The 24,851-nt window shown below is 41.2% G+C and overlaps 2 protein-coding genes across 8 annotated transcripts in view; one reads left to right on the top strand and one right to left on the bottom strand.

The window, feature by feature from the left end:
- The window catches only part of RALGPS1 (Ral GEF with PH domain and SH3 binding motif 1), a 226,143-nt gene that overhangs the window by 84,878 nt on the left and 116,414 nt on the right, over window positions 1–24,851 (top strand). The window lies entirely within an intron of this gene.
- ANGPTL2 (angiopoietin like 2) overlaps window positions 1–24,851 on the bottom strand; it is a 30,741-nt gene that overhangs the window by 2,172 nt on the left and 3,718 nt on the right. Inside the window, exons 2-3 of the mRNA XM_061604122.1 lie at window positions 15,937–16,784; window positions 1,934–2,127 (exon numbers count right to left, since the gene is read on the bottom strand). Of these exons, the coding sequence (XP_061460106.1) occupies window positions 1,934–2,127; window positions 15,937–16,735 (993 nt within the window). The 5' untranslated portion in view covers window positions 16,736–16,784. The remainder of the gene's footprint in view (window positions 1–1,933; window positions 2,128–15,936; window positions 16,785–24,851) is intronic.

Below are 24,851 nucleotides of genomic sequence, written 5' to 3'. Positions count from 1 at the left end.
GAAAACATGAATTAGCAATCAGCACAGATCTTATGACTGAGGTTATCATACTTTGGACACATAATGAGAAGACGTGATTCACTAGAAAAGACAATAATGCTCAGAAAGACAGAAGGGAGTAGAAAAAGAGGAAGACCAAACAAGAGATGGATTGATTCCATAAAGGAAGCCACAGACTTGAACTCACAAAGTCTGAACAAGGTGGTTCATGACGTATGCTATTGGAGGTCACCATAAGTCATAATTGACTTGAAGGCACATAACAACAACAAACAGATCCTATGTAACACTGATTATCTTTAGCTGCACTGAGACTGTGGTGCTTTCATATAATACAGGGGTGGCCACTCCGTGGCTCTCCAGACGCTGCTGAACTACAGCTCCCATCAGTCTCAGCCAACACAGCTCATGGTCAGGGATGATGGGAGCTGTAGTCCAGCAGCATCTGGAGAGCCACGGAGTGGCAACCCCCCATGTAATACATTAAACTTCCTGGGATGCTCAGTCATCTCTGAAAATCTAAGATCTTTCATTGGTTTGTCCAACCTCTGGCTCTGAGCTGTGGGTCATTTTTGCAAAGGAAGGTGGTGAAGCTAGTTTTTGTCTGGCTTCCGCTTTGAATTTATGGTCAGCTGCTTCTCTCAATGCCAGTTTAAGAATATGGTCAAGTAAGATTTGTTCCCCCTTTTAAGTCTATGAAAATTAAGCACAGTTCATACTTTTACATTAATATCATGGGAGTCTGTTTCCCCCAGCTTCTTCCTATGTTGCTTTGGTAGTGTGAACATCTTGGAGCCCCATGTGTGGGACTAATGCAGTCATTCTTTTCCTCCCAAACATCACCACATTCAGAAAGGTGCATAATGCTTGAGAGCCAAGGAACTATGGCACTTGTGCCACAGATTAGGCTCCAGGATGTTCACTCTCATAGTCATTGATTACAGACTACTGGAGTGGCACCAGAAAAAGCCACAGAGAACCAGCCACTAGAGTGAGGGGGGGGGACCTTTGCCCCTCCAGATGTTGCTGAACTACAACTCCTATCAGTCCCAGCAAGCATGGCCAATGGCCAGGGATCATGGGAGATGTAGTTCGACAACATCTGGAGGCCCCACCACTGCATTAGAGTAAGGCATGAATTGCACCTTTCAGCCTTATTCCTTTGTTGAAAATCTCTTCCAGTGTTGAATCTCAAACCAATTTCTGCAATGAATGGTTTATCCTAGTGCTTTCTCTTGTGCTATTGTCAGGCACAAAGGACAAGCTGCCCCAGAATCTTTTCGATCTTCCTTATTGTCCTATCCAAATAGAACTAGGATTGGAACCTTTTATTTTCCCTTTTCCATATAAATTAGGCTGCTCATAGTACTTGGTGCCCATGCAAAAATCTTCTAGAAGCTTACTGCTGCAAATTATTTCTTGTCTTTACTCTCTGCCTTCTAGTTATGTTGCCATGCTCCTTCATCTTCTTTTTCAACCCATCATGCTCTTCGACTTTAAATGACCATCTGCTGCCCCTTCCTATTGACTGCTTCTTTGGACTTAAATGCTGCAATGACTTTTAACTGGATGCTTTAGGAACAAACTGATAAGCCTGTGCCTTTGGGAGGCTAAGGTGAAATTGACTAGCCTGTGTGTTCAGTTTGCATTAAAGAGATCCCTTGCTTTCTCCCAAGGCTGGGGTGGGGGATGTAATATCATTTGGGGGGGGAGGCAGAATAGGATAGGTGGGCACTGGACACAGGGAAAGCTGCTTTCCTTTCCCCTTGGAAAGGAGAACACTGTTAACAATATCATTACTTTTGGGGAGAGGGAAAACAGAAAGGTAAAAACAAAGGATAGCAGAAAAATAACCCAAAACAGAACTGCCTGCCAGTTCAACAGAATGCAGTTGAACAGGCACCAACAAGCGGATCCCATCCCTAGTCCTAACCTTGTAAGTCTCCCAGTTCCTGAAAAAGTTGACAGATCCATCCGAACGCCTCTGAATGACTGTCCAGCCACCAGGATCGTGTCGTTGATCACACCACACCTGCATCAATCGGTTTGTGTTTTCAGGTTTCACAAGGTATATGGAACTGGTGCCATGGCCGTCTTCTAAAGCTTGCAAGCAGTCTTTCCAAGGACCTGGTTGAAAGCAGAAAAAAGCCCATTGCAGACACTGTTATGTGTGTTTCTACTTCAGTATTTTTTCACTTGAATTTTTCTTTCTTTGAGTTGTTTCGTCCACAGTCATACACAGAGATTATCAAACGGTCAAACTGAGCATCCATACCTGTGATTTAAGTGGACTGGTCTTGAAGGACAATAGTTCCAGGAAAATTGTATTTTGTTTATTTTGCTATGTTCTGTAGAAAATTAGATTATATGGGTGTGGGAGAAGATGTACTATCCAGTCGTGAGCCAGGTTGGAGTATGACATACATACTGTTCTTTAGTACTTTTTTCTTTGTTTATTCCTTGGCAATCTATAATGCATGACATATGGTGGTATTGAGTAAAATGACATATGGTGGTATTGAGTAAAAATGTGCAAGTCTATTTATCTATCTACTTTGGATATCTTTAATCAGTCTTGGTTATTGTGGACACATGCAACATTTTGTACATTAAAATGCTATAAGTGGTAATTAACTGTAGAATTGCATGGGCTATTTGCAAATGGAAACTGGCAAAATAGATTGTGAATAAGATACTGCTGTTGTGTTTGCATGCATATAGGCTGTTCAGACAGAAAAATAGGCTTGAGGTGTGACTTTGGGACGCTGGTTTTAAAATGTGAAACATGAGATATTCCATTTAGTGGGGAGGGATTCTCATTACTAAAACAATTGTATCAAGACTAGGGATGAAGGATCTATCAGATTCAGGTTTCTCAGTTTTTCATTTTTCCCTTCTTAAATTCAGTTCTCCACATTTCTTCAGCAATTTGTGGGTTTTAAAAAAAGACTCATGAAAATTCATCAGCATTTTAGTGTGAATTTTTGTATGCAGTTTTCACTAATGTACTCATTTTTGCAAGCAATTTCCCCTAATATATTGCATTTTTGTATGTTATTAGTGAGAATAACGCTGATTATTAGTAAGTTCCTTTTTATACACAAGCTTCCCTAGTATATGCATTTTTGTAAACATTGGTTATTGAACTCCATCACAAAATTCAGATAAATGTATTTCAGTTCACATATTGTTTTTGAAAGTGTGAATTTGATAGATTCACCTTTAAATGAAAAATGGAAATGGACTGCCTTCAAGTCGATCCCGACTTATGGCGACCCTATGAATAGGGTTTTTATGGTAAGCGCTATTCAGAGGCGGTTTACCATTGCCTTCCTCTGAGGCTGTGACTGGCCCAAGGTCACCCAGTGAGCTTCATGGCTGTGTGGGGATTCAAACCCTGGCCTCCCAGGTTGTAGTCCAGCACCTTAACCACTACGCCACACTGGCTCTCCACCTTTAAATAGAAACTGAATTTATCCCCCATCCCTCATCAAGATAGCACCTGTGAAAATGTCATGGATGTTACCCTCCCTTCCCCCATCCTTTTGATACTGAAGGAATCAGTTGCCTCTTCATTGCTAAAAGCTCTTTACATGGGGGGAATTGGGCTCTGAGGGCATCCATTGTGTGGTGTGTACTCGAAGCCTAACGCCACCCAATCCTGAATATCCTTTCAATAGAAAAAGAGCCCCTGGCTTCTCTCTCTCTCTCTCTCTTTGCAACCCTTTCTATAGGAATGGACAAACCTCTTCACCATCACAGGGATAATTTTTCAGGGAGCCAACAGGCAGGAGGGCTCAGAGTTGCCCTATCCATTGGGCCCTTGTATTGTTATTATTAAAATTAGCATTAGAATTTGTCCCCCCCCTTCACCCAGAGGTCCCAGGATGGGTTACAACAACCTTAAAATACAGTGTTAAAAACAATTAAAAACAACCAGGATTACTAAATAAGGTGGATCCTAAAAATATGTATGTCTCAAGTGTCAAAGGTCAGGGTAAAGAGGTATGTCTTCAGCATTCACTTACAGCTGTACAATAAGGTTGCCAGATGCACCTCGGTGAGGAGGGGGAGCCACAACTTAGGGGCTGCCACAGAGAAGGCCCTGTCCCAGACCACCATCCACTGAGCTTCTGAGGGTGACGGAAAAAGGCTCCCTCTGCTGATCTTAACACCCAAGAGAGTCTGTAGGGAAGGAGGTGGTCTTTCAGATATTTGGGACCTAAGTCATTTAGGGCTTAAAACACTAGTGTGAGCACCTTGAATTGGACCCAGAAACAAACTGGCAACCAATGCAGCTGTTTTGAAACGGGTTATATGAGATCTAAAAGCAACCCAGTCAGCAATCTAGCTACGGATTTTGAAGCAGTTGAAGTTTCCAAGTTGTCTTTAAGGGCAGCCCCATGTAGAGCTCATTGCAACAATCCAATCTGGAAGTTACCAGAGCATGGAGTACTGTGGCCAAGTCATCTCTGTCCAAAAGGGGCCGAAGCTGGCAAACTAGCTAGAACTGGAAAAAGGCACTCCTAACCACTGACGCCACCTGAGCCTCCAGTAACAATGATGGATCCAGGAGTACCCAAGCTGCAGACCTGCTCCTCCGGAGGGAGTGCAACCCCATCCAGTACAGGCCATCTCTCCCCCACCTGGACATGAGAACTGTCTTACCAGGATTCAGCCTCGATTTATTGGCTCCCTCTATCTTTCTGCAAAAGTATGGATTCTATCATCTGTAAAGACTTCCACACACACATACACACACACACAGTCAGTTTAGATTCCAAAGATTTCTACATGCAAACAACCCAATTTAGTAATATAAATATAAATTACATGGACTTCTATTTATTGGCCAACTCAATTTAGGTTTTGAGATAGTTTGCCTGCTTGGCATTCTGTTTGTATTTGTGTTTGCTTGTTTGCGACACAACAAGTTCACACTCCAGCTCCTGTTTTCAAGAGAGGAAAGATGTAAAATGCACTGTAACGCAGCACATCTGGATTGTGTGTTTGATAAGCCTTTGTTCTCTTTAAGCCCTCTCCACATGTTGCCAGTTTCCTACTTTGGGATATCTGTGCAAGAAAATACTTGTCTACCAGTCTGAAGTAAAGGGCAGTTGGAATTTGGACACTATCATAATCTGTGGGTCTCAGTTGAGTGCATTCAGTTTTTTAACCTAAATAGAACATATGTAGTTAATGTACATGTATTTGAAATGGGTAGAATGAAAAGTTGTGATTTGGCTTCCTATACTGTGAAGGGATTTTACAGCTGAGCTGTTTGCCAAAAATAACATTGGCATGGGGATTGATAACGGTGTCAGCTATATTGCAAGAAAGGCATGGACACTTCCACTGTATTTTCAGAAGGGAAACTAGATTTAACCTTGGCCACTTTTCCGAGAATCTGGTGGCTTTTATTAAGCATCCTGAAAATCTCAACAGCGTTTATACTCCTTAGTGGCAGCAGCTTGACCAAAACTAGCGATCTACAGAGCCCCTGGGCTCTGCCTTCTTTCTGCTACCAAGCCCAAGAGGAACATAATAGGTAAATGCTATAAAGGTATAAATTAATGCACACAGGTGCATGCTCTCCAGCTTTTTTTCCAGGCTAATTCCACAGCACAAGGCGAGTTAGAAGCCAGGTCTGTAATACAGCGACTGTAACTAAGCCGTAATGAAAGCTGTGCTACAGCCTACTTCCAAACCATTACGTGCTGCTGTTGGGAATCTGTGCTGCACCACTCCTGTACTACTTGAATTCATTGATGTGTTACTGGAGCTTGATTTTGGAGAAGTCTCTTTTAAGCCTAGCACATAGTAAAGATCAGTGAATCTGCACTGCTGCAGTGTCCACCATAAAGTGTCCACTATAAAGTAAATCTGATACACTTGCCATATATCTCTGTGCACCTCTGTGCACAGAGGTATTTTTCTTCTCGGATATAGGACAGCTGTGTTCTATAAAATAATGAAGATGTATTTTTATTACAAAGCTTATCTCCATGCATTGGGTAAATGTTAAAATTAGTGCACTGATACACAGATAATGTTCTATGTAGGCTTCTTTCCATAGATATTAAAATGGGATCCATCTTGGCAGCAAAAACAGATGTCCATTTCCACAGTAAAATGAATATATCCATGTGTCAGTGGACATTGCCTTTGTGTTCTTCTTTTAAAGCCATATCTATTTGAGCTGTCTTCTAGTAACTAACATTAAGTATTTATAATTTGGGGTGATGTTTTAGTATGCATGTTTGCATATTTTGTGTATGTCTACCACCATCACCCCCAGGTCCTAAGGATGATGTGGTCTGAAAGTCCAAATGAACAGAAAAGAAGTTGGTTTTTCTACTAGTCCCTGAAATGAGAATCAGTATTTTACTTAGAATGAAATAGTGGTGGAGAGCCCTTGCTTCATAGATCCAGTCTTGCATTCATTGTGAAGCAAGGTGTAGGCTGCAACCTGGGAAGTAGCATATGCACCACTGTGCCATTGAAGGGGGAGGTGTGCAGGTAGGATGGCTGGAGGACTCTCAGTATGTCTGTAGAAAGATCCGTTGAAACATCGCATCCCTAGTGATGGGATGGCAAAAGAATGTCGCAGGCAGCCATGGATCTGCAGCATCCAAAGCCCCTTCATTCTCCTGATAGGCCCACAAAATTGGCCCAAAGCTACATCAGACCTGGTACTGGCATTGCTATGTCCCTCCCATTTGAGTCTATACGAGGGGAAATGAAAAATTGTACCCCACCCGACAGCAAGCCAGAAGGGGTATAGATGTGGCAGTTGCTCTGCAATGAAATATCACCCTCCACCATTAATAGGATTGTTCTGCCCGTTTATGAAAACTCATCAAATGTAAGACAATAGAGACAACAACAAATAGTCACAAAAAGCAACAACATGCTCAAATAGCATTGGGAAGGAAAGTTATCAGGAAAAAAATAGAATTAAACAGCACACCATAGGGAGAGCCTAAATCTTCCTATCCTGAGGGAGACCTATTATGTTGCAGTGGAACATTGCTGATGGCATTAGCTAGATGCCCTGCCTGTTGTTCCCTACAGTGCACCCCAGAACACTCCCTTGTGGTTGTGCATTGTAGGGGAATCTTGGCTAGCTTCTTAGCATACGGTAGGAAGCTGCTTATCAGAAACCTGTGAGAGCTGTTAATCAAAAAGAGCATAACCAAAATCCACCACCTCATTATGACAGTGTCTGGGATGATTAATGTTGCATAGTATTATTGCTGTAAACATCACCTCTGTTACTTAAATGATTATTTATGTTTTTTCCTTCCCCCTATCTCTTTCTTTTGTATAAGCACCACTCCGTAGGGGGGAGGGGGTGAGTTTGGGAGGGCTGTTGTTGTTGTTGCTTTATTAACTTCTGTCTGTATTGTTTTTGATCTAGAAATGTATACTTACAGAATGGATATTTACCACACACAAAAAGCTATGAGAACCATCAAAGATAGATTATATGGTGTACTGGGCTCACAGTGTAACAGAAATGCCCTTTATGATTAATGTAGTGGTGCGGTGTTGTTAATAAAAGCATAAAAGTGGCTCCCAGAGCTGTTTGAGTTGTGCACCCCTGTTCTACAGCTACACAGAGCTTGGAAAAGTTACTTTTTTTGAACTACAACTCCCATCAGCCCTAGGCAACATGGCCACTGGATTAGGCTGATGGGAGCTGTAGTTCAAAAAAGTAACTTTTCCAAGCTCTGACATTAATGCAATGTTCCATGAACAATTTTCGTCATTATGTATTACGGGATAGAGAGCCAGTGTGGTGTAGTGGTTAAGGTGTTGGACTACGACCTGGGAGACCAGGGTTCGAATCCCCACACAGCCATGAAGCTCACTGGGTGACCTTGGGCCAGTCACTGTCTCTCAGCCTCAGAGGAAGGCAATGGTAAAACCACCTCTGAATACCACATACCATGCAAACCCTATTCATAGGGTCACCATAAGTCAGAATCAACTTGAAGGCAGTCCATTTCCATTCCATGTATTACAGGAAAAACAGTGGCCCTTGTTGCTGTAGTTTCTTCTCTCAAACGCAGTCCCTGTTAATGTCTGGAAAAATAAAAGATTTGTTGCCTTGCAGAGTTAGTTGATGAATGGAAGTAATGAATGAAAGTGCCCTTAGCAATTGATTTGTTGGAAGCCATTCAGACGCTGAGGGTGCTAAAAATAACACCGTCTGGCAAAGTTTCCAGGAGTTTCCAATTGTCATTTCTTGGAGGTTGGCATCGCTTTCTAGTGGTGCTGTGCAAAACTTTAAGAAGGCAGAGTGTTTTGGTAGTATCCCATTGGTAGTCTTTACAGGAAATAAAAGAAGGGGCCACACTGGGTACATTTTTAAGATGTAATTGAAAATAAAACATTATGAGTGGTACAGTGGTGACCCTACTCAGAGTAAACCCATTGAAGTTAATAGACATGATAAATGTAGGTTCATTAATGTCAATGGGTCTACTGTGAGTAGGTCTTAGCTGAATACAGCCCTTTAAATTTCAGCTGCATAATTATGATGAGAAATAAATGAAAACTCAAGAGTGTTTGGGAAGTGGGTGTGCTGCAGTTAAGAAAATAGTAAGGTATAACAGCATACTGTTGCTGACACATTACCTCATTTTCTCTTTTTTACATATCTTATATACAGTTAAGGAGTCATTTGTTGCTGTACATGTTGTCACACGGCATTCCATCCAACACCTTTTTGCCTGATGTGTCTATTTTGCTGAATGTTAATGTTGCGTATATGCACAGGGAAGCTGTGCCCAATTTATTATTCATAAAGGAAACTGCTACGTGATACTTCTCCAGAGAGAGCAGGGGTTGAGCTTATTTTTACAGGAGAGGAAATATATTTCTGCAGAGTTGCATTCTGCAATGCTCAGGATCTTTACAAAGAATGAATATTTTTATCTATTGGGTGAAATCTCCAGACAGTCCAGTAAAGCAGAAAGCAGCCATCGGAGTGTGCACATGAAATTATTTCCAAGCTCATTTTGCAACCCATAGTTTCCTTGTTAGAAATGCTATAATCCCAGACTATTCTCACCACCACCACCCCCCCAGCCCTGATGTTTTTAAAAATTACAAAAAAGCATAGTGGAATTACTTTTTTAGATGTGTTTAAAAGCTTTTTTCTTCTTCTTAAAAAAAGATGTTTTAAAGTCTTTGGTTTTTAAGATGCTTTAGGGTGTTTTTTATTGTTTTTGTTTGCTGCCCTGGGCTCCTTCTGGCAGGAAGGGAGGAATATACATTTAATTAATAAATAAAATAAATAGTGGGGGAGATAAGTTAATCAGATGGAGCAATGCAAATTTGCTGGTTGCATGATACTGAAGAAGCAGTTTAGGAGCCCTGTAACTTATGATACATTTCCAGCATGGCCCTTGGAGCCAAGGAAGTTTCCCATAACTGAATAAAGGAAAGAACAGATTTGTATGTATTCGGATCCAATTTCTCATGAGTGGGAGGTAGACTTCCCTAAAGAGGTGCAAGTAAGGTGGAGGAGCAAACTGCTCTTGGTTCCCTGGCAGTGTGGACCACAGAAGAGTCTGCTGTAATTAAGAAGGGCCATCATCTGTTGTTTGTCTTTCTGCAGGGGTGCAAGTTTAGCTCCTGCAGGAAGAACGCAGTAGAAACTGCCTGGATAGGTGGGCTGCATCCAGCTGTTTCCAAACCTAAGCCAAGGGCACAAATCTTACATTTTAGAGAAGATCAGGTGGTTTTCTTAATACGGTCTTTTTGAAACTTGCTTAAAGTGAAGGCTTTTTTTTTAAAGCAGTTTGCAACAATTCATTGTTAATTTACATATTCTGAAAAGTATTCATAGAATCATACAATCGTAGAGTTGGAAAAGGCCTATAAGGCTATCAAGTCCAACCCCCTGCTCAATGCAGGAATCCAAATTAATGCATACCCAACAGGTGGCTGTCCAGCTGCCTCTTTAATACCTCCAGTGTTGGAGAGCCCACCCCTTTCCTAGGTAATTGGTTCATTGTCGTACCGCTCTAACAGTTAGGAATTTTTTTCTGATGTTCAATTGAAATCTGGCTTCCTGCAACTTGAGTCCATTATTCCATGTCCTGCACTCTGGGATGATCGAAAAGAGATCCTGGTCCTCCTCTCTGTGGCAACCTTTCAAGTATTTGAAAAGTGCTATCATATCTCCCCTCAGTCTTCTCTTCTCAAGGCTAAAAATGCCCAGTCCTTTCCATCTCTCCTCATACAGCTTTGTTTCTAGTCTCCTGATCATCCTTGTTGCCCTCCTCTGAACCTGGACACATAGTCACGTAGGCAATAAATAAAAGAATTGGAATAGTCTCAATAGCGCATGCACAGTCCTGCATATTAGATACGGTTTAATGGGCCCTTTTAAATACATGAACAGCAACAACTTCATTTGTAGCTATATTCACATGTAGAATAAAATTATTTGGCAACCAATTTGACCAAAACATATATAATCCTATCCTCAGAAAAAAATCTATGGAGTCCAAAAATAATGTCTCATTAATTACGACACTACAGAGACTGCTATTTTATTCTTAATGAGGCTTGTGAGAATATTTTTCTCCAGCAGTATTGTTTGCCATGTGAAGCGTCTGACAGCTTGCGTAAAGCTTCTCTCTAGTTTTTATTATGAGACACTCTTCCCTGGACCTTGAAAAATGATATCCATCACATTTTTATTTTCTCTTGAGATTTATGAAGTTTAAACTGACTGTGACACCATCAATTTAATTACACCCAAATTGTAAATGTTTCTGTTAAATTTATGATGTATTACATAGTCATAAAATCTGACACCATCGTTCATATATTTAAAACACATTTGGCCCAGTCTGGAAGTTAAATCTTGAACATGCAGTGGTGTTTTCTCAGTTTGGCATAGTTATAGTCATGTGTAGTTCTATGGAAAGACATTTCAATATTATCAAAATGTGTTTTACAACTGAGGTGTTGTTTTTTTAAAAAAAATATTATTTATTTATTACATGTATATCTTGCCTTTCTTCAAAGATGGAACATATTCCCAGGTGGTCTGCAGGCACTGACTCAGACCATGTTATGGAAACGTTTATCTGAATTTCTCATTGCCGTTCCCTAGGACCCAAGTTATGATCTGAAAATGCACATCATAAACTGTCAGAAGGCCTATTTTGCGAGCTACTGAGTGACTGCATTTGGACATAATGCTGAACTGCAGTTGAGCACTAGAGAATGATGCTGTGCAAAGATGGGCTCATGTACCCCCTTCTCTTCCTCTGCCATGGCCATGAAGATCGGAAGATTTTGTTTCGATTTTCAAGTAACTGGTTATTCATTTCATCCACACCAGCTATGAATCCACACAGCCAGAAACTGTGCCAGCTATGGTTCAGGGAAACAAGCCAGGATAATTAACCTTGGGTTGACGTTGGCTTGTTCTTAAGTCAGAGTGGCTAACATTTGGCCCTCCAGATGTTGCTGGACTCCATCTTCCATCAGCCCCAGCCAGCATGTCCAGTAGTCAGGGATGATTGGAGTTGTAGTCTAATAATATCTGGCCACAGGTCAGTGCTCTTCACATGAAATTATAAACACTAACAGCTGTTTGTATAGGTACTGCCATAACATGTAACTGGGTTTAGTTGGAAATTGAAGCAAATACTTGTGATCTCTTTGTGGCTGTACTAGAAGAGGACAGGAGAAGGGGGGAAATACAAGCCCATAGACTCATGAACATAACGCTATATCATAGTTTAATGTTATGTGTGAAGCTGTGTCATGACAGCTATCGGGGAAAGCTTGGGTCATGTTAAGTTAAAGTTTGGTTGGCTTGGCTATCTACATGCTTCTGCATTCAGTCTCAGCTGACTTTCAGTATGAATTTGCTGTCATGTGCTAAAAGCCTATTTGGTGTTGTGCCTATGAGTCTCTTCTCTCTAGTGGCTGGAATTCAGCACAACCAGAGTTCTTTTTTGTGGTTCCCATGTGCTAAAGGACTCGTGAGAATATTCCCTTAGACTAGAATCCTAACACACCTTCTAAGGAAGTAGGTCTCTTTAAACACTGTGAGATTTACTTTCAAGCCAACATGCATAGATTGTGCAATAGGGTGTTCACACCTGGTCAGTATGTCCTAAAATCCTTCACGCTGAGCAGAGCTATTGCTGTAGCTGTAGCTGTGTGGAGGAAGTGATGTGAGCTGATGGGACCACACTGCCTCTCAGTAGAGATTTGTGTAAGCAACTGCTTACACCTCTCATGTATAATTTCAGGAAGCCACGTAGTCCCATCTGCTCATGTGTCACGTCTTCTGTGTAGCTGCAGCTAGCGGAGAATTTATCATGAAGAAACCAGACCTTCTGAAATCTCAAGATCCTTCTGTGCCTACACTGAATATAGCTTTGACTGCCTGAGGGAATCCCACACTAGTAGACTTAGCAAAAAGGGAAGCTTTTATTATATAAATATCTAGTGGCTAGATATGGAAAGCAGGGAACCTTTTGGAGCAATACATTCAATTTGCAGAAAATTAATGGCACACTGTCGTGGGACTCTTCTTATTTTCACCTTTTTGTGTGTCTTTTTAAAGCATCTGTTAAATCTTGCTGCCAAACTTCATTCTGCTCCTCAGGCTCCCCCTTAGCTCCCAGGTTGTACTTTCCTATTATGGGACACCATAAAGCCAAACAACTGACTTCTATTAAATAGTGCTTTCAGTACTGTGTACAGTAGGGTCCCGCTTCTCGGCGCCCCGCTAATACGGCACCAGCAGGGCGATCAGCTGGAGGGGGGGCTGGAGCTCCCCGCACTCCAGCTGATCTTCTCCTCTTCTGGCGCAATCAGACTCCCCAGCTCGTGCTAATTGCACCACAGGAGGGGAAGATCAGCTGTGGCGTGCCACAGCTGATCTTCTCCTCCTTGGGCGCGGTCAGACTCCCCCATTCCAGCTGATTGCGCCGGAGGAGGGGAAGATACAGCTGATCTCCTCTTCTGGCACAATCAGACTTCCGCTCGAGCTGATCGCGCCCCAGGAGGGGAAGATCTGTTCTTCTTCTCCTCTGGTGCGATCAGCGGGTTAGCTACAGCTGATCCACTTTGGGGTGCTTTTTGCTTTCGGGCGGGGGTCTGGAACCTTACCTGTCATATGAGTGGGGCCCTACTGTATATGACAAATGATTATGTGATGAGATTTTGCCCTGCTCTTTATCTAATGAATGACTGTAAGAGGCACAATGCCCAGAGGTTCAATAATCCAGAAATGTATGGCTGAGCACTTTAATGCTTAAGTGCCTTTATTTTTCCTGCTTTTTTTCCCCTGCCAGCAGCATGAGTTTTAAGAACAGACTCAAGTATCAATAACAGTGAATTTTCCTTCCTGTTACTGATATTAGAAACAATGTTTTACCTGTTTTTGTTTTTGATTCTTTAATTGGTCCCAGGTTGCTGTATTGTATGTCATGTTTTACCCTGCAGCAAAGGCTTCTGGCCAAGTTAAAATCCATTTGAATCAAGGCGTTCATAATGGAAAAACTGAAAACAATCATAAAATTGCTGTTTGGAGTGAAGTCACCTTTTACCACTAACCATACTGGCAGAAAAGTAAACCTTGTGTATTTAAACATGCCTGCATACAGCCTGGCCTCTATAGGCCCAAAGCACCATGGGTAGCCTTTCTGTTTGTTTTAGTGAGTTTTTAAGCAACCTCCCAATGGCCAGTGCATGAAAACAGAAAACAAAAAAAGTTATATCTCTTTAAACATGTAATAAACTCATTTCTTTGGGTGTTTTTTGCTACAGATTAAAATGTTTAAGAGGCTTAATAAACACTCAAAATAATCACAACCTAATATTTCACAAAACAGTTGATTATTGTTTCTGCTCTTGCAAATTCTTCTACCTGTCGCCCTGTTTTATTTGGTAATATATATATGAGTGTGTCTATACCAGGGGTGGGGAACATAAGGCCCTCCCTGGTCCATCCCATATGGGTTTCTAGACTCCCAGCTCCCATCAGTCCAAGCCAGCATGGCCTGTAGTCAGGGATAGTGGGAGTTGTAGTCCAGCAATGTCTGAAGGCCATAGGTTCCCCACCCCTGGTCTGGAGAAGCACATACTCATCCAACGAATTGGATCCGGCTAATCTGTTTGAATTTATGTGCCATTTAAATGTATAGGACTTAATTTTAAAGTCATGAGTAACTTGTTCCAGTGATTTCAGTGGGATGGACCCAAGTTCAATTAATTTACCGTTGCTTGAAAAAAATATGGCGCTTAGGACCTGTGATGACAAGAATAGCTTTATAGCAGGGATGGGAAATGTTTTTGAGCCCAAGGGCTGCATTCCCTCATAGGCCGCCATCCAAGGGCTACGTGCTGGTGGTGAGCAGGGAGAGAGGCAACAAGTGGGTGGAACAGTGGATGTGACTCTTATCCTTTGGTCAGTAGGCTGCATTCAAGTCACACAAAAGTTAAGAGGTTTCTACCCGTACATATCGCATATCTCTTCATTCATTTGGAGCAAAACAAACTCCAATCCCTGGGATAGTGTTTTATTTTCTCTGCATGCAGGCATGTTCATAATAAATCATTAATGTGGTTTACCATGTCATGTTGAACAGGGCCAAGACAGACACCTACAATTTTGATATTTCATTATCTGCTGAAAACGTTTTTGTTTCACCAAGTGTTTTTAGGAAATTACTGTGATTCAGTGTTGGTCATTTGTTCCGTATCGTACGATTTTGTAATTCTGTGTTTTAATTATTTTTATTGTACACCACCATTATATTTTTCTGTGTGTTGATGGTTTATAAATGTTATTATAAAATAAATGTTAAAATATCTAAATTTCCTGCATTGTGGGAATGTGGGTAAGGCAACATGCAAAGGATTCCTAGGAAAAGAGCTAATCCCATCTTTGTCTAAGAGTATTGATAGATGGTGGTCTTCCAAATCCTGTGATTTTTAAGTCACGTGTTGGGTATGCTTTTAGTTCTGGATTGAGCAGGATTCAGTGGCCTTATTGACCTCTTCCAACTCTCCTATTCTATGAAAGCAGAATGCAAAATGTATAAAGCTGTTCCATAATCTGCAATATCACTTGCTCACATCGTGCCTCTGATACGGATGCTAGTGGTCTCGTGCCTTGGCAGCAAACTGGGGCTACTGAAAACAAGGTAGTAGTCTCTGCATACTCAAGACGAGAGGCAATCCAAGGTTGGCAGAAAAACATTCCTTCGTATGTTTAAAGATGAGGAAAAGTCCAAACCACTTGCTTTTTTTCTTCAGAAGGCAAATGTTGAGGGTGTCCGTTGGAAGTGGTGATGAGAAAAACAAGGTGGAGTAGGATGAAATTGACCTAATTGAGCCCCTAACACAGTGGTTCTTAATATCTTTTGGGTCACGTACCCCTCTGAGAATCTGATGAAAGCTATGGGCCCACATAAATAAATAAATACAATTAATTTTACTGAATTGGAAACAGCTTTTTTTGTGTGTCTGCCTGGTTCACGGACCCCCTGAAGCCCTTCCATGGACCCCAAGTTAAGAACCCCTGCCCTAGCAGCTTCTGGTATCCTGAAGTGAAGGATTAGGGCCTGTATTTCCCCTCTCAAATCCGTAATGCTATCAGCTTTAATGAATTTGCCTGCTCTGAAGACAAATGAGCTAGAAACTACACCTCTAGCCCCAGAGCTCAGTAGTCTTGCAATATAGTACTCTGGAGGATTTTCAAAGAAATCATTCTCTCCCCCATGCCTCCAATCCTCATAGGTCCTCATCTTGTTATTACAATTTGGCATCTCTTTCTCTCTCTCTCTCATCCTGAGACCTTGTTTTGTCTTCCGCAATAATGAGATTCAGACTTTGCTGTATCTTATCAAGGTATTCATCATATTTAGATATATCAAGTCTACTTACCTGATGGTTTGTCAGTAGAAGTTGGGATACTGGTAACTGAAGGCATGGTTGGGAGAGTTGGTGGTAGAACCTTTAAATTCTGGTCGCTCTGAATCTCATTGGTAGATATTTGGTTAATGATACGATTGTAAGTGGGAGGCTGGTAGACTCTGTTTGGTGGCTGTGGAGGTTGGGGGATTGGTTGAATGGATGGTGTTTTTTGGCAGTGCTCTTCTAGCTGTGCAATTATTATAGACTGGTTATTAGCAATGGATACCAAATGTTGGTACTTGTGCTCCAGGTCTTTGTATTTATTTGCAAGCTGCAACATGTCAGCAGTCTGATTCAGTATCTTATTTTCCAGTTGGGAAAGTTCTAAAGCATTGTCCCGTTTTCGGATGATTTCATGGAGCAGCTGCATGTACAATTGGGTGACCCGTGAGTTCATGTTGCGGCTCTCTTTTCGTAAGAGCTTCACTTCATTAACAATCCCTCCATCTACCTCCACCAGCTGCTGAAGGGTTTCTATTTGCCTCTTTTGCTTTAGTAGTTCATTGTTCAGCAATTCTAGTTCCTGCTTATTTACCCTGTTTTCAGATACTTCCGGTTCTTTTGAGTTAACGCAAATGGCACCTGTCACTTTCTGCTGAGGTACAATAAAGGTATAAGTGCATTTGTCTTGTAAGTCACTGGAGCGCTTATACCTGTTTGTGTAAATGAATTCTTGGTCCTCTCCCTCATCGCTGCTTTCAAAATCTTGGGTGTTGCTGGCACGAACTCCCACAATAGTCATTAGCAATAAATAAACTGCTGCCTTCATGGTCCTTTTATTTTTGAATTGGTTTGTATGAAAAAATAAAACGTTTGATCTGTTTTAAACATAAAGCAAATACAAAATAGTAAATACCCAGTAATAAATCACAGCAAACAAAAAGCAGTAATCTTCCAGACAGTAAATGTGTTTTTAAAATGGTATTCCTTAGAAATATGCCTTAAATTAAAAGTCTATGATTGTTGTTCTAAATCAAGTTAGAAATTAGGCAAACTTAACCACAAGGTAGTTTTTTCCTCTGGACAAAGCAGTTTTCAAAGTTGGTCTTATTAAATTTCTCAAAGTCACAAAACAGAAAAATTGAGATGGCTCACAGTCATTGTCACAATTATTCCTAGTTGTTGTACCTGAATTTTTTTGTTGGGCTCTGCTAGCTTTTGATTTCTAAATGTGTTGCCTTGAGTAGATGTTTTGTGTCTAATGACACAATTTGGGAAGCCAGCACAGATTTGGCTTTTTCACATACTGCAACTGCTTGAAAACAGTTAATTATCACTAATGCAAATCTAAGGAATGGGGTATATTAATGTCCTCAGTGGGAATCTCAAGCAAGCAAAAAAGGTTGCTCCATTGTCCTTCAGCACCATAAATGAGGCTCACAGGTAATAGTGTTAATTAGCTTAAAGTGTAGAGAGGGTAGGGCAAGGTTGTCATAAACCTCATGGTCTGTAGTAGATAAAAATTGTGTTCAGATGACCACATGTCCCCCCTGTCATGGGGAAGGAATAAATCTGTATGTGCAGGCACCATGCTAGTAGAATATAGATGCTTTAAAAGTGAATAATAATCCCCAGGGCTATGTTCTGAAGATTGCATACATTACTCTATCTCTCTTCCCCATCTAGCCTTAAGAGTGAATGGCTGTTTACAGTTAGAAACAGCAATGGAAAGAGTTCCGTACACAGCTTTGATTAATGCTGGTAGGAGGAGGGGGATCAAATGAGTGGAAGAAGTGAGTGAAAGCTCCCTGGTTTTTTTTACTGATAAATTAGAAGGCAGCAGGTTCATACAATGCCCTCTCATCCTATCAAAGACTGCATAACCCTGGAGGGGCAGGAAAAGTTGAGAACAGAGTGAGGCCCGAAGCACCCTCTGCCCCAGTGCTTGGCTGCTTGTAGAGACAGCCCCACTCTCATTTGACAGATGCAGAGACCATGTTCCACTCCTCTACGGGAAAGATATCTGTAGTAGCTGGCCCTATCATTAGGCTGAGTGAGGCATGATTGGTTTTGAATGTCATGAAGTGGCAGCAAATTTAATTTATTACTGTGTTTTTACTGCCAGGGAGAGGCGTTTGTGGGATTTTCTGCCTTAATTGCAAAAATAACTTGACCAGCCTTGGGTACTATATAACTTAATTGGAGTGGGTAGGAGAGCGCCATTTCCTATTCTGCCTCAGGAAGCAAAATATCTTGGGACAGTTTTAATGTCTATGGCCTTCAGTTAGTGAATATGCAGTTTTACTCATCACTTCTACTTTAACTTTACATGCCTGTTACTGCTTTTTAAAGCTATTGGGCTGGTTCACATGTCACAGTACACCAAACCATGGCTTACCACGAATGAGCAAGCATGCTGATCCCTGGAGAGAAAATTGTGGCTGCTTTACTCCTCCCCTGGCTCTGCTGGGGAACTATACCATGTTTCGGTCTGATGTTACTTGAGAACCTGAGCTGTGCTTTGTCTTGCTTCAAACAAACCATGGGTTCTTTCCAGTGCTAGTCCTACTCACGAACGCGACTATATTAGGTTCATTAATTTCAGTGGGTCTGCTCTGAGTGTAACTCGGATGAATACAGTCCCATAAGATGTAACCGTGGTGTTGCCCTAGAGCTCATTCTAATACTCTGTAAATTTCATTCCTGAGGGAAATCTTTAAAATTATAGCAAGCATTGGCTCCACATTCTCTTAAGTTGGAGTTCCTAGAGTTTGCACCCTAAAACGTTTATGGGTGCCCAAGAAAGCTCCCAAATGGATTATATATTTAAATTTCTGTTCTTTCCCAAAACCTTCACCAAGGTAATTACAGTTTTTTAAAAAAGCAAATACAATAAAACAGAATACTCAAAATATCTACTTCACAGAACATTTTGCGATGCCGGCTTACTCTCCAAAGTTAAAAGCCAATCCAAACAAGAAAGTCTTACACCACTTCAGGAAGGTACTTTTGGGGTCAGACATTGACAGACATCGAGGCGAAGGGACTCACAGTACGATCATAATGCATCATAACCTTTTTCTGCACTGCAAGCTCTGTGTAGTCTAAAGCAATGTCAGTCAAATTCTTGAAGAAATTTGAAACTTAAATTAAAACTCTGTCAGACAGTTTTAACTTGTATAGACAGCATTTGCACAGCAGGTCACACTTGGTGACCCTGGCAGACTTCCAGCCCTCATACTTTACACAGTTAAACTATTCTTGAAAATGTCTTCAGCATAGTAGTTGTTAAAGGGGAGGGGAGGGTCTTGTTTCAATATCTAGTTTTCAGGCCTTTCTTTTTTCTCTTGCTTTCTTTGGAAACCCTTATTTACCATGAACAGAATTTTCGTTGAAATGTTGTTTTTTTTACAGTGCCTCACCATTTTAAGAGAAGGTGGCGGTTGTGGCATAACGTCTTATAACTCTCAAAAATACCCATACTTTTTCAAAAGCTCCTCCCAGAGCGTGGAAAAGTTACTTTTTTGAACTACAACTCCCATCAGCCCAATCCAGTGGCCATGCTGGCTGGGGCTGATGGGAGTTGTAGTTCAAAAAAGTAACTTTTCCAAGCTCTGATACAGTCTAGCATCTGGTTCACACAGTGGCCAAAGAGATGCCCCTAGGAAGCCCGCAAGCAGGACCTGAGGACAAGAGCATCCCCCCCTCCTGTGGTTTCCAGCAATTGGTATTCCAAACCATGCTGCCTCTGACCATGGAGGCACAGCATTGTCATCATGACTAGTAGCCAGAGCTTGGAAAAGTTACTTTTTTGAACTACAACTCCCATCAGCCCAATCCAGTGGCCATGCTGGCTGGGGCTGATGGGAGTTGTAGTTCAAAAAAGTAACTTTTCCAAGCTCTAATACAGTCTAGCATCTGGTTCACACAGTGGCCAAAGAGAAGCCCCTAGGAAGCCCGCAAGCAGGACCTGAGGACAAGAGCATCCCCCCCTCCTGTGGTTTCCAGCAATTGGTATTCCAAACCATGCTGCCTCTGACCATGGAGGCACAGCATTGTCATCATGACTAGTAGCCAGAGCTTGGAAAAGTTACTTTTTTGAACTACAACTCCCATCAGCCCAATCCAGTGGCCATGCTGGCTGGGGCTGATGGGAGTTGTAGTTCAAAAAAGTAACTTTTCCGAACTCTGGCTCCTCCATCAAAATGAGGAAAGAGGTTCACAGATACAGATCGCTTCCATGATGATAAGTATAGTATGAGTAGCATGGGACAGGCATGTAATTGGACTTACACGCAGCACAGGTTGCAGCTCCTGCTGCTATTGCCACTACTACTAATTTATGTAGCAGTTTATATGGCAAAGTGAATATGTCCTTTTACTGTGTCACCTTCACCAACATTAGAATGGCTAAATACTGTTTGTATTTACAGATGGGAAGCTGAAAGAACAGTGGATTGCCACATAGTGAGTTTATGGCTGAGGTCAGACTTCAACCACATCCCCCCAAGATCAGATTCCAGCTCTGAAGCTGGCTCTCTTTAACAATTCTAACTCTGTCCTTTCCTTGGCTCCTTTAGTATTATTATTTTTAATGCGTGTTTTATTGGTTTTTCATTTTTTTCTATAACAATACAAGTAACAAACAATAACAATAAAAGGCCAGGGAAGCCAAGCAGCAAAACGTATCACGTCATAAAACCATTTTTTTTAAAAAAGAGAGAGAGAGAAAAACATATAAATAAGTTAATTGGGAGATAAGGGGCTGGATAGGGAAGGGCTCTTGCAGAGCCCCACCTGGCAAATGGATCATGCAAACAGCTCCAGCCCAAGTAGGAGCCAGATCTCAAGAGTATTTGTGTTCTTTGTGCCTCCGAGTAAAAGTAGTTCTATGCAACAAGGGAAGAAAGGTCATCTGACCAATGAGCAATCAGGGGAGCCGTTCGATCCTTCCAGTGCTGTAAGACCAGTCGCTTGGCTGCCAACAAAGCAGGGACCAGCTACGGTGTCCCTCTGTCAAATTCCAGGACATTGGGATGTAATGCAGTATGACATGAACATCTGACCAAGTTAATGCATGTAATTTCCTTGGCTCTCTTATTTAAAGCACATTTCATGCTCTGAATCCAAAAGGGGGAAACCCAGCTTAAAAAATAATAATAAAGTTTGGTCATTGGGTGGTATTCAGTGCTAGTCCTACTTAGAGTAGACCCACTGAAGTGAATAGACATGGCTAATTTAGGTTCATTAATTTCAGTGGCTATAGTCTGAGTGAGTTGAATGCAACCCTTTGAATCTGGTTTACTGGTTTGGCCAGTTATTTTACTCTTGTGTCTTGGTACGGAATTCTGAGCATGCTGAAATCAGTGGCAAAGCTCCCATCAACACTGATGGGATCAAGGCTTCATTCTTACCACCTAGATATGGCTATTCAGGTGGTTGGCCAAGGGGTAAGAAGAGCAAGGTACTAATGGAACTTACTGTGTTTGCTCTTTCACCGTTTGCTCAACTAATTGCCTCGGGGACACAGCTGAAAATGTTCTTATCTAATTAGTAATATGGGAAACAAGCTTCCAAAGAAAAGATATTACTTTCTCTCCTGTTCCTGAAAATGAAAAACAAAATTAAATATTTTCCTTGGCACTTTAAGTTACAAGTGAGAAAACCAAGACTCGCTGTGGGAATTATCCTGTTGCACTGTAAAGCTTTTTACATTTACCAAGAACTTTCCAGTCCAAGGTAAGATATAGCATGTTTTGTTAAATTGCAAATAAAATTTCTACAAGCTCTATCAGATTGTCATTATTATGCTAGATAAAACTTTGCCTCCAGTGCCAGGACTCATTTATATTGTATTAGCAGCACAGTGAAAGTTGAGGGACCATCAGTATATTTTCTTAACCAGGAGAGGAAAATGATTTATTTCTAAATGCTAGAGAGGGAAGATACAATAAAGTTTAGAGAGCACTCAGATAGATTGGACTCAAGACACTTTGCAACCCCAAGGGGCTGCATCATACAATTTGAGGACAGTGTCCTAGAATCTTTTGTGGCATCACAGACATGTCCCTCATATTTCATTCTGTTTTATTGGTGCCCCTAAAACATTATTTATCCCTAATAATTGCTTGGGTTGATTAATGCAATTGATACTGAAATGCCTGAGATAATACCATGTTGGAATAGTAAAGTTGTAAGTTGCGCAGAAGTAATCTGAGGTGCCTCAAAAGTTCTGTGCCATTTCAAAATCTGCTGCTCTATTCTGCAAATATGCTATAATTTTAAACTGTTATGTATTCATTTGTTTTGTCCAAAGAGCCCTAAAGCAGGTAACAGATAAATCCAAAACAGTTTTGGATTTAGTTTGTTCTTTTCTTTGGAGATCAACATCTTAATGGCAACATTTTAGATTTTGTAAACATTTCAGAAGAAGAAAGTTCTAGGCAGACATCTAGATTTCTGTTGTTAATCATGATTGTTATCTAGGGCTGAGCTGAAACAAGAGGCATCTTTCAGAGACTTCCCCCCATCCCTTGAAAAGTGCCCTACCTTTCAAGAAATTTGGGGACACCTTTTTATTGATTTTTTTTTATGGCAGAGAAAAAAGACCCACTTGGCTTAGAAATCGGCTTTCAGGTGATGGTTCTTTTGGGAATCCTTTTCAGACCAACACAATTTTTTCTTTTAGTTTCCCCGCATCCTAGTAATGGTGATATTGTCACATAGCCAATCAGATTTGGCTAGGCAATAGAATTCCAGAGGGCAAGCAAAGCTAACTGGGATTGAGAGCAATGATTCTTACATAGGTTTCTTATTGCTCTGAATTAGCTTCAGTTCCCCTTAGCAACATTGTCACAGAGCCAAAGATGATTGGATGCATGACAAAGAAGGGTTCAGCAGCAAATAAGCACAAAAGAGATAACTCTAGGTGGTCTGAAATTTATTTCACCTGAAAACCTGGTTTTCTCACTGAAAATGTTGTCTGGAGAACCTGTGGCTCAGTCCTAATATCCTGTTAGATATTTATTAATTCACAGACTCATAACTGTTAGTCGTGGCTTGGTATTTCATGAGCCATTTTTACAGAGCTATTTACTTTGATATCTCTACAATTGTAGAATTTTTGAAATCTTGTTTATGTAGTTTTAAGGACTATAAATTATTTTGAGCTGTATGTTTGAGGGAAAGCATTTTGTAATGTAAACAAAGATTCTTCTATGAGACCTGGGAGGGTGGTGTTTTTTTTTAAGTGACACCACTGATGTCTGGAAATCTTAAACCAACACTGCAGGAGACCAGTCTATTTCATAGTAAGAGAAAAAGATTCTACTTTGTCTTTACTAGCATGTTTCTCCTTAGCAAGAGAATGAAAAAAGGGGCTTGTCCGACCATCTGCGTTGCCATTTCATATAAAAATAGTATTACTATTAATTACTCTTAAGCTATAAGACAAAAGCAATGTCTCACAGCCTTAAAGTATCATTATTTTCTATGCCCCAAACAGAAAATCTACCCCCTCACTGGCATTGTTCCAGCTGCTGCCTCATGCTGCCACGTGCTTGCTTGTCAGACAGAGCCAATGAGCAGGCAGGCAGTGACAGCTGATCCTCACCACTGCAGTTGTTTGCTTTCCCATCCCCTCTGAGGCAGAGAGGCAGGTGAAGAAGTAGGCTGCAGTGGAGAAAGGTGGAGCAGGTCCAGGAGACTCTTGTCAGCCAGCCCTATGCTGGAGAGTGGGCCCTCAGCAGCTGCCCAACCATGCCAAACCTTGGTGGTGGTCTTCATTCCAGACCGCTTCTCCCAGACAACCACTGTTAATCTGCCTGCTCATTTGTCTCCCAAAGTGGTGCACCTGTTGCCAGCAACTCACTGTTTCTCTACTGTCATATCATTTAGCTGTAGCTATTTGGGAAACAGCAATGGTTGATCTGGCAAGCAGGACTGTCATAAGGTGTTTCTGTGTGGTAGCTATTTGCATGTGTCACAATCACTTATTGGAATGTGCCTATTATATCCCCTCTGGTTTTCTTGCTAGCCCTTTCCTGTCTACCTGCACTATTTTGAAGTGCCACTGGAATTTCAACACCTTCACTTCTGCTATTTGGAGACTGTTGCTCACCACCACCTTGAGTACATCTCAGTGATACTCAGGCCTGACTAGCAACAAGGCCCCACCCGCCCACAGCAAGGTTGGCTTTTACTATTTGGAAGCGTATTGCATCATATGCATCATACTGTTAATGTAGCACCAAGAGAGAATGCAAAATCCCATCAGCAATATGTCTGGAAAGCTCCCTTGCTGATCTGGATCAAGGTCTACTGCTGGTTTAGATACAGCCACTTCCAGGTTCCATTTTGCATATTGCACTTTGGAAACACATGCAGGAAAATATCTAACAAGGGTTCAAAATGCACATCTTTGCAATGCCTGAACAATAACACTCAGTAAGGTGGTAATTGTATATAACATTTGAGAGTCTGTAAAAAGTAAATCAGTCTTTTTCAGGACAACTATTAAATCCTCTCAAATATAACTAAGTCAAAATAAAGATAATTGATCTGCCTTGCAATGCCCATTTTCCTCAAGGAAAGCAGATCATAGTGAAATAAACACAATCACATTTAAGGATAGATAGAAATTAGGACTAGAGTGAACATGAAAGTTCAAGTTCTTACCCTTTACAACGTATGTAAAGTCAAACATTAATGGTTGGGCAACTGGGTACCATCAGGTTTTGGAAAGTTTTCTCCAAAATAGTTCACAGGCTGAGCAGTGTATCAAGACTTCTTGGCACAATTTTCATAAGCAGCAAAACTTCATACCCAAGAATTCATGAAAGGTCTAGTGTTTAGCCATGTGGTATTTCTTCCTGAAAAAATAAACCTGGGTCTGTGGCCATATATTAACATACCAGATTGCAGTAGAAACTTCATTGGGTGTTATT

The sequence above is a fragment of the Rhineura floridana genome, chromosome 20 (genome assembly GCF_030035675.1).
Source record: "Rhineura floridana isolate rRhiFlo1 chromosome 20, rRhiFlo1.hap2, whole genome shotgun sequence".
Classification (NCBI taxonomy): domain Eukaryota; kingdom Metazoa; phylum Chordata; class Lepidosauria; order Squamata; family Rhineuridae; genus Rhineura; species Rhineura floridana.
Note: the sequence above shows the minus strand (reverse complement) of the source record. Positions and strands in the feature narration are given on the sequence as shown.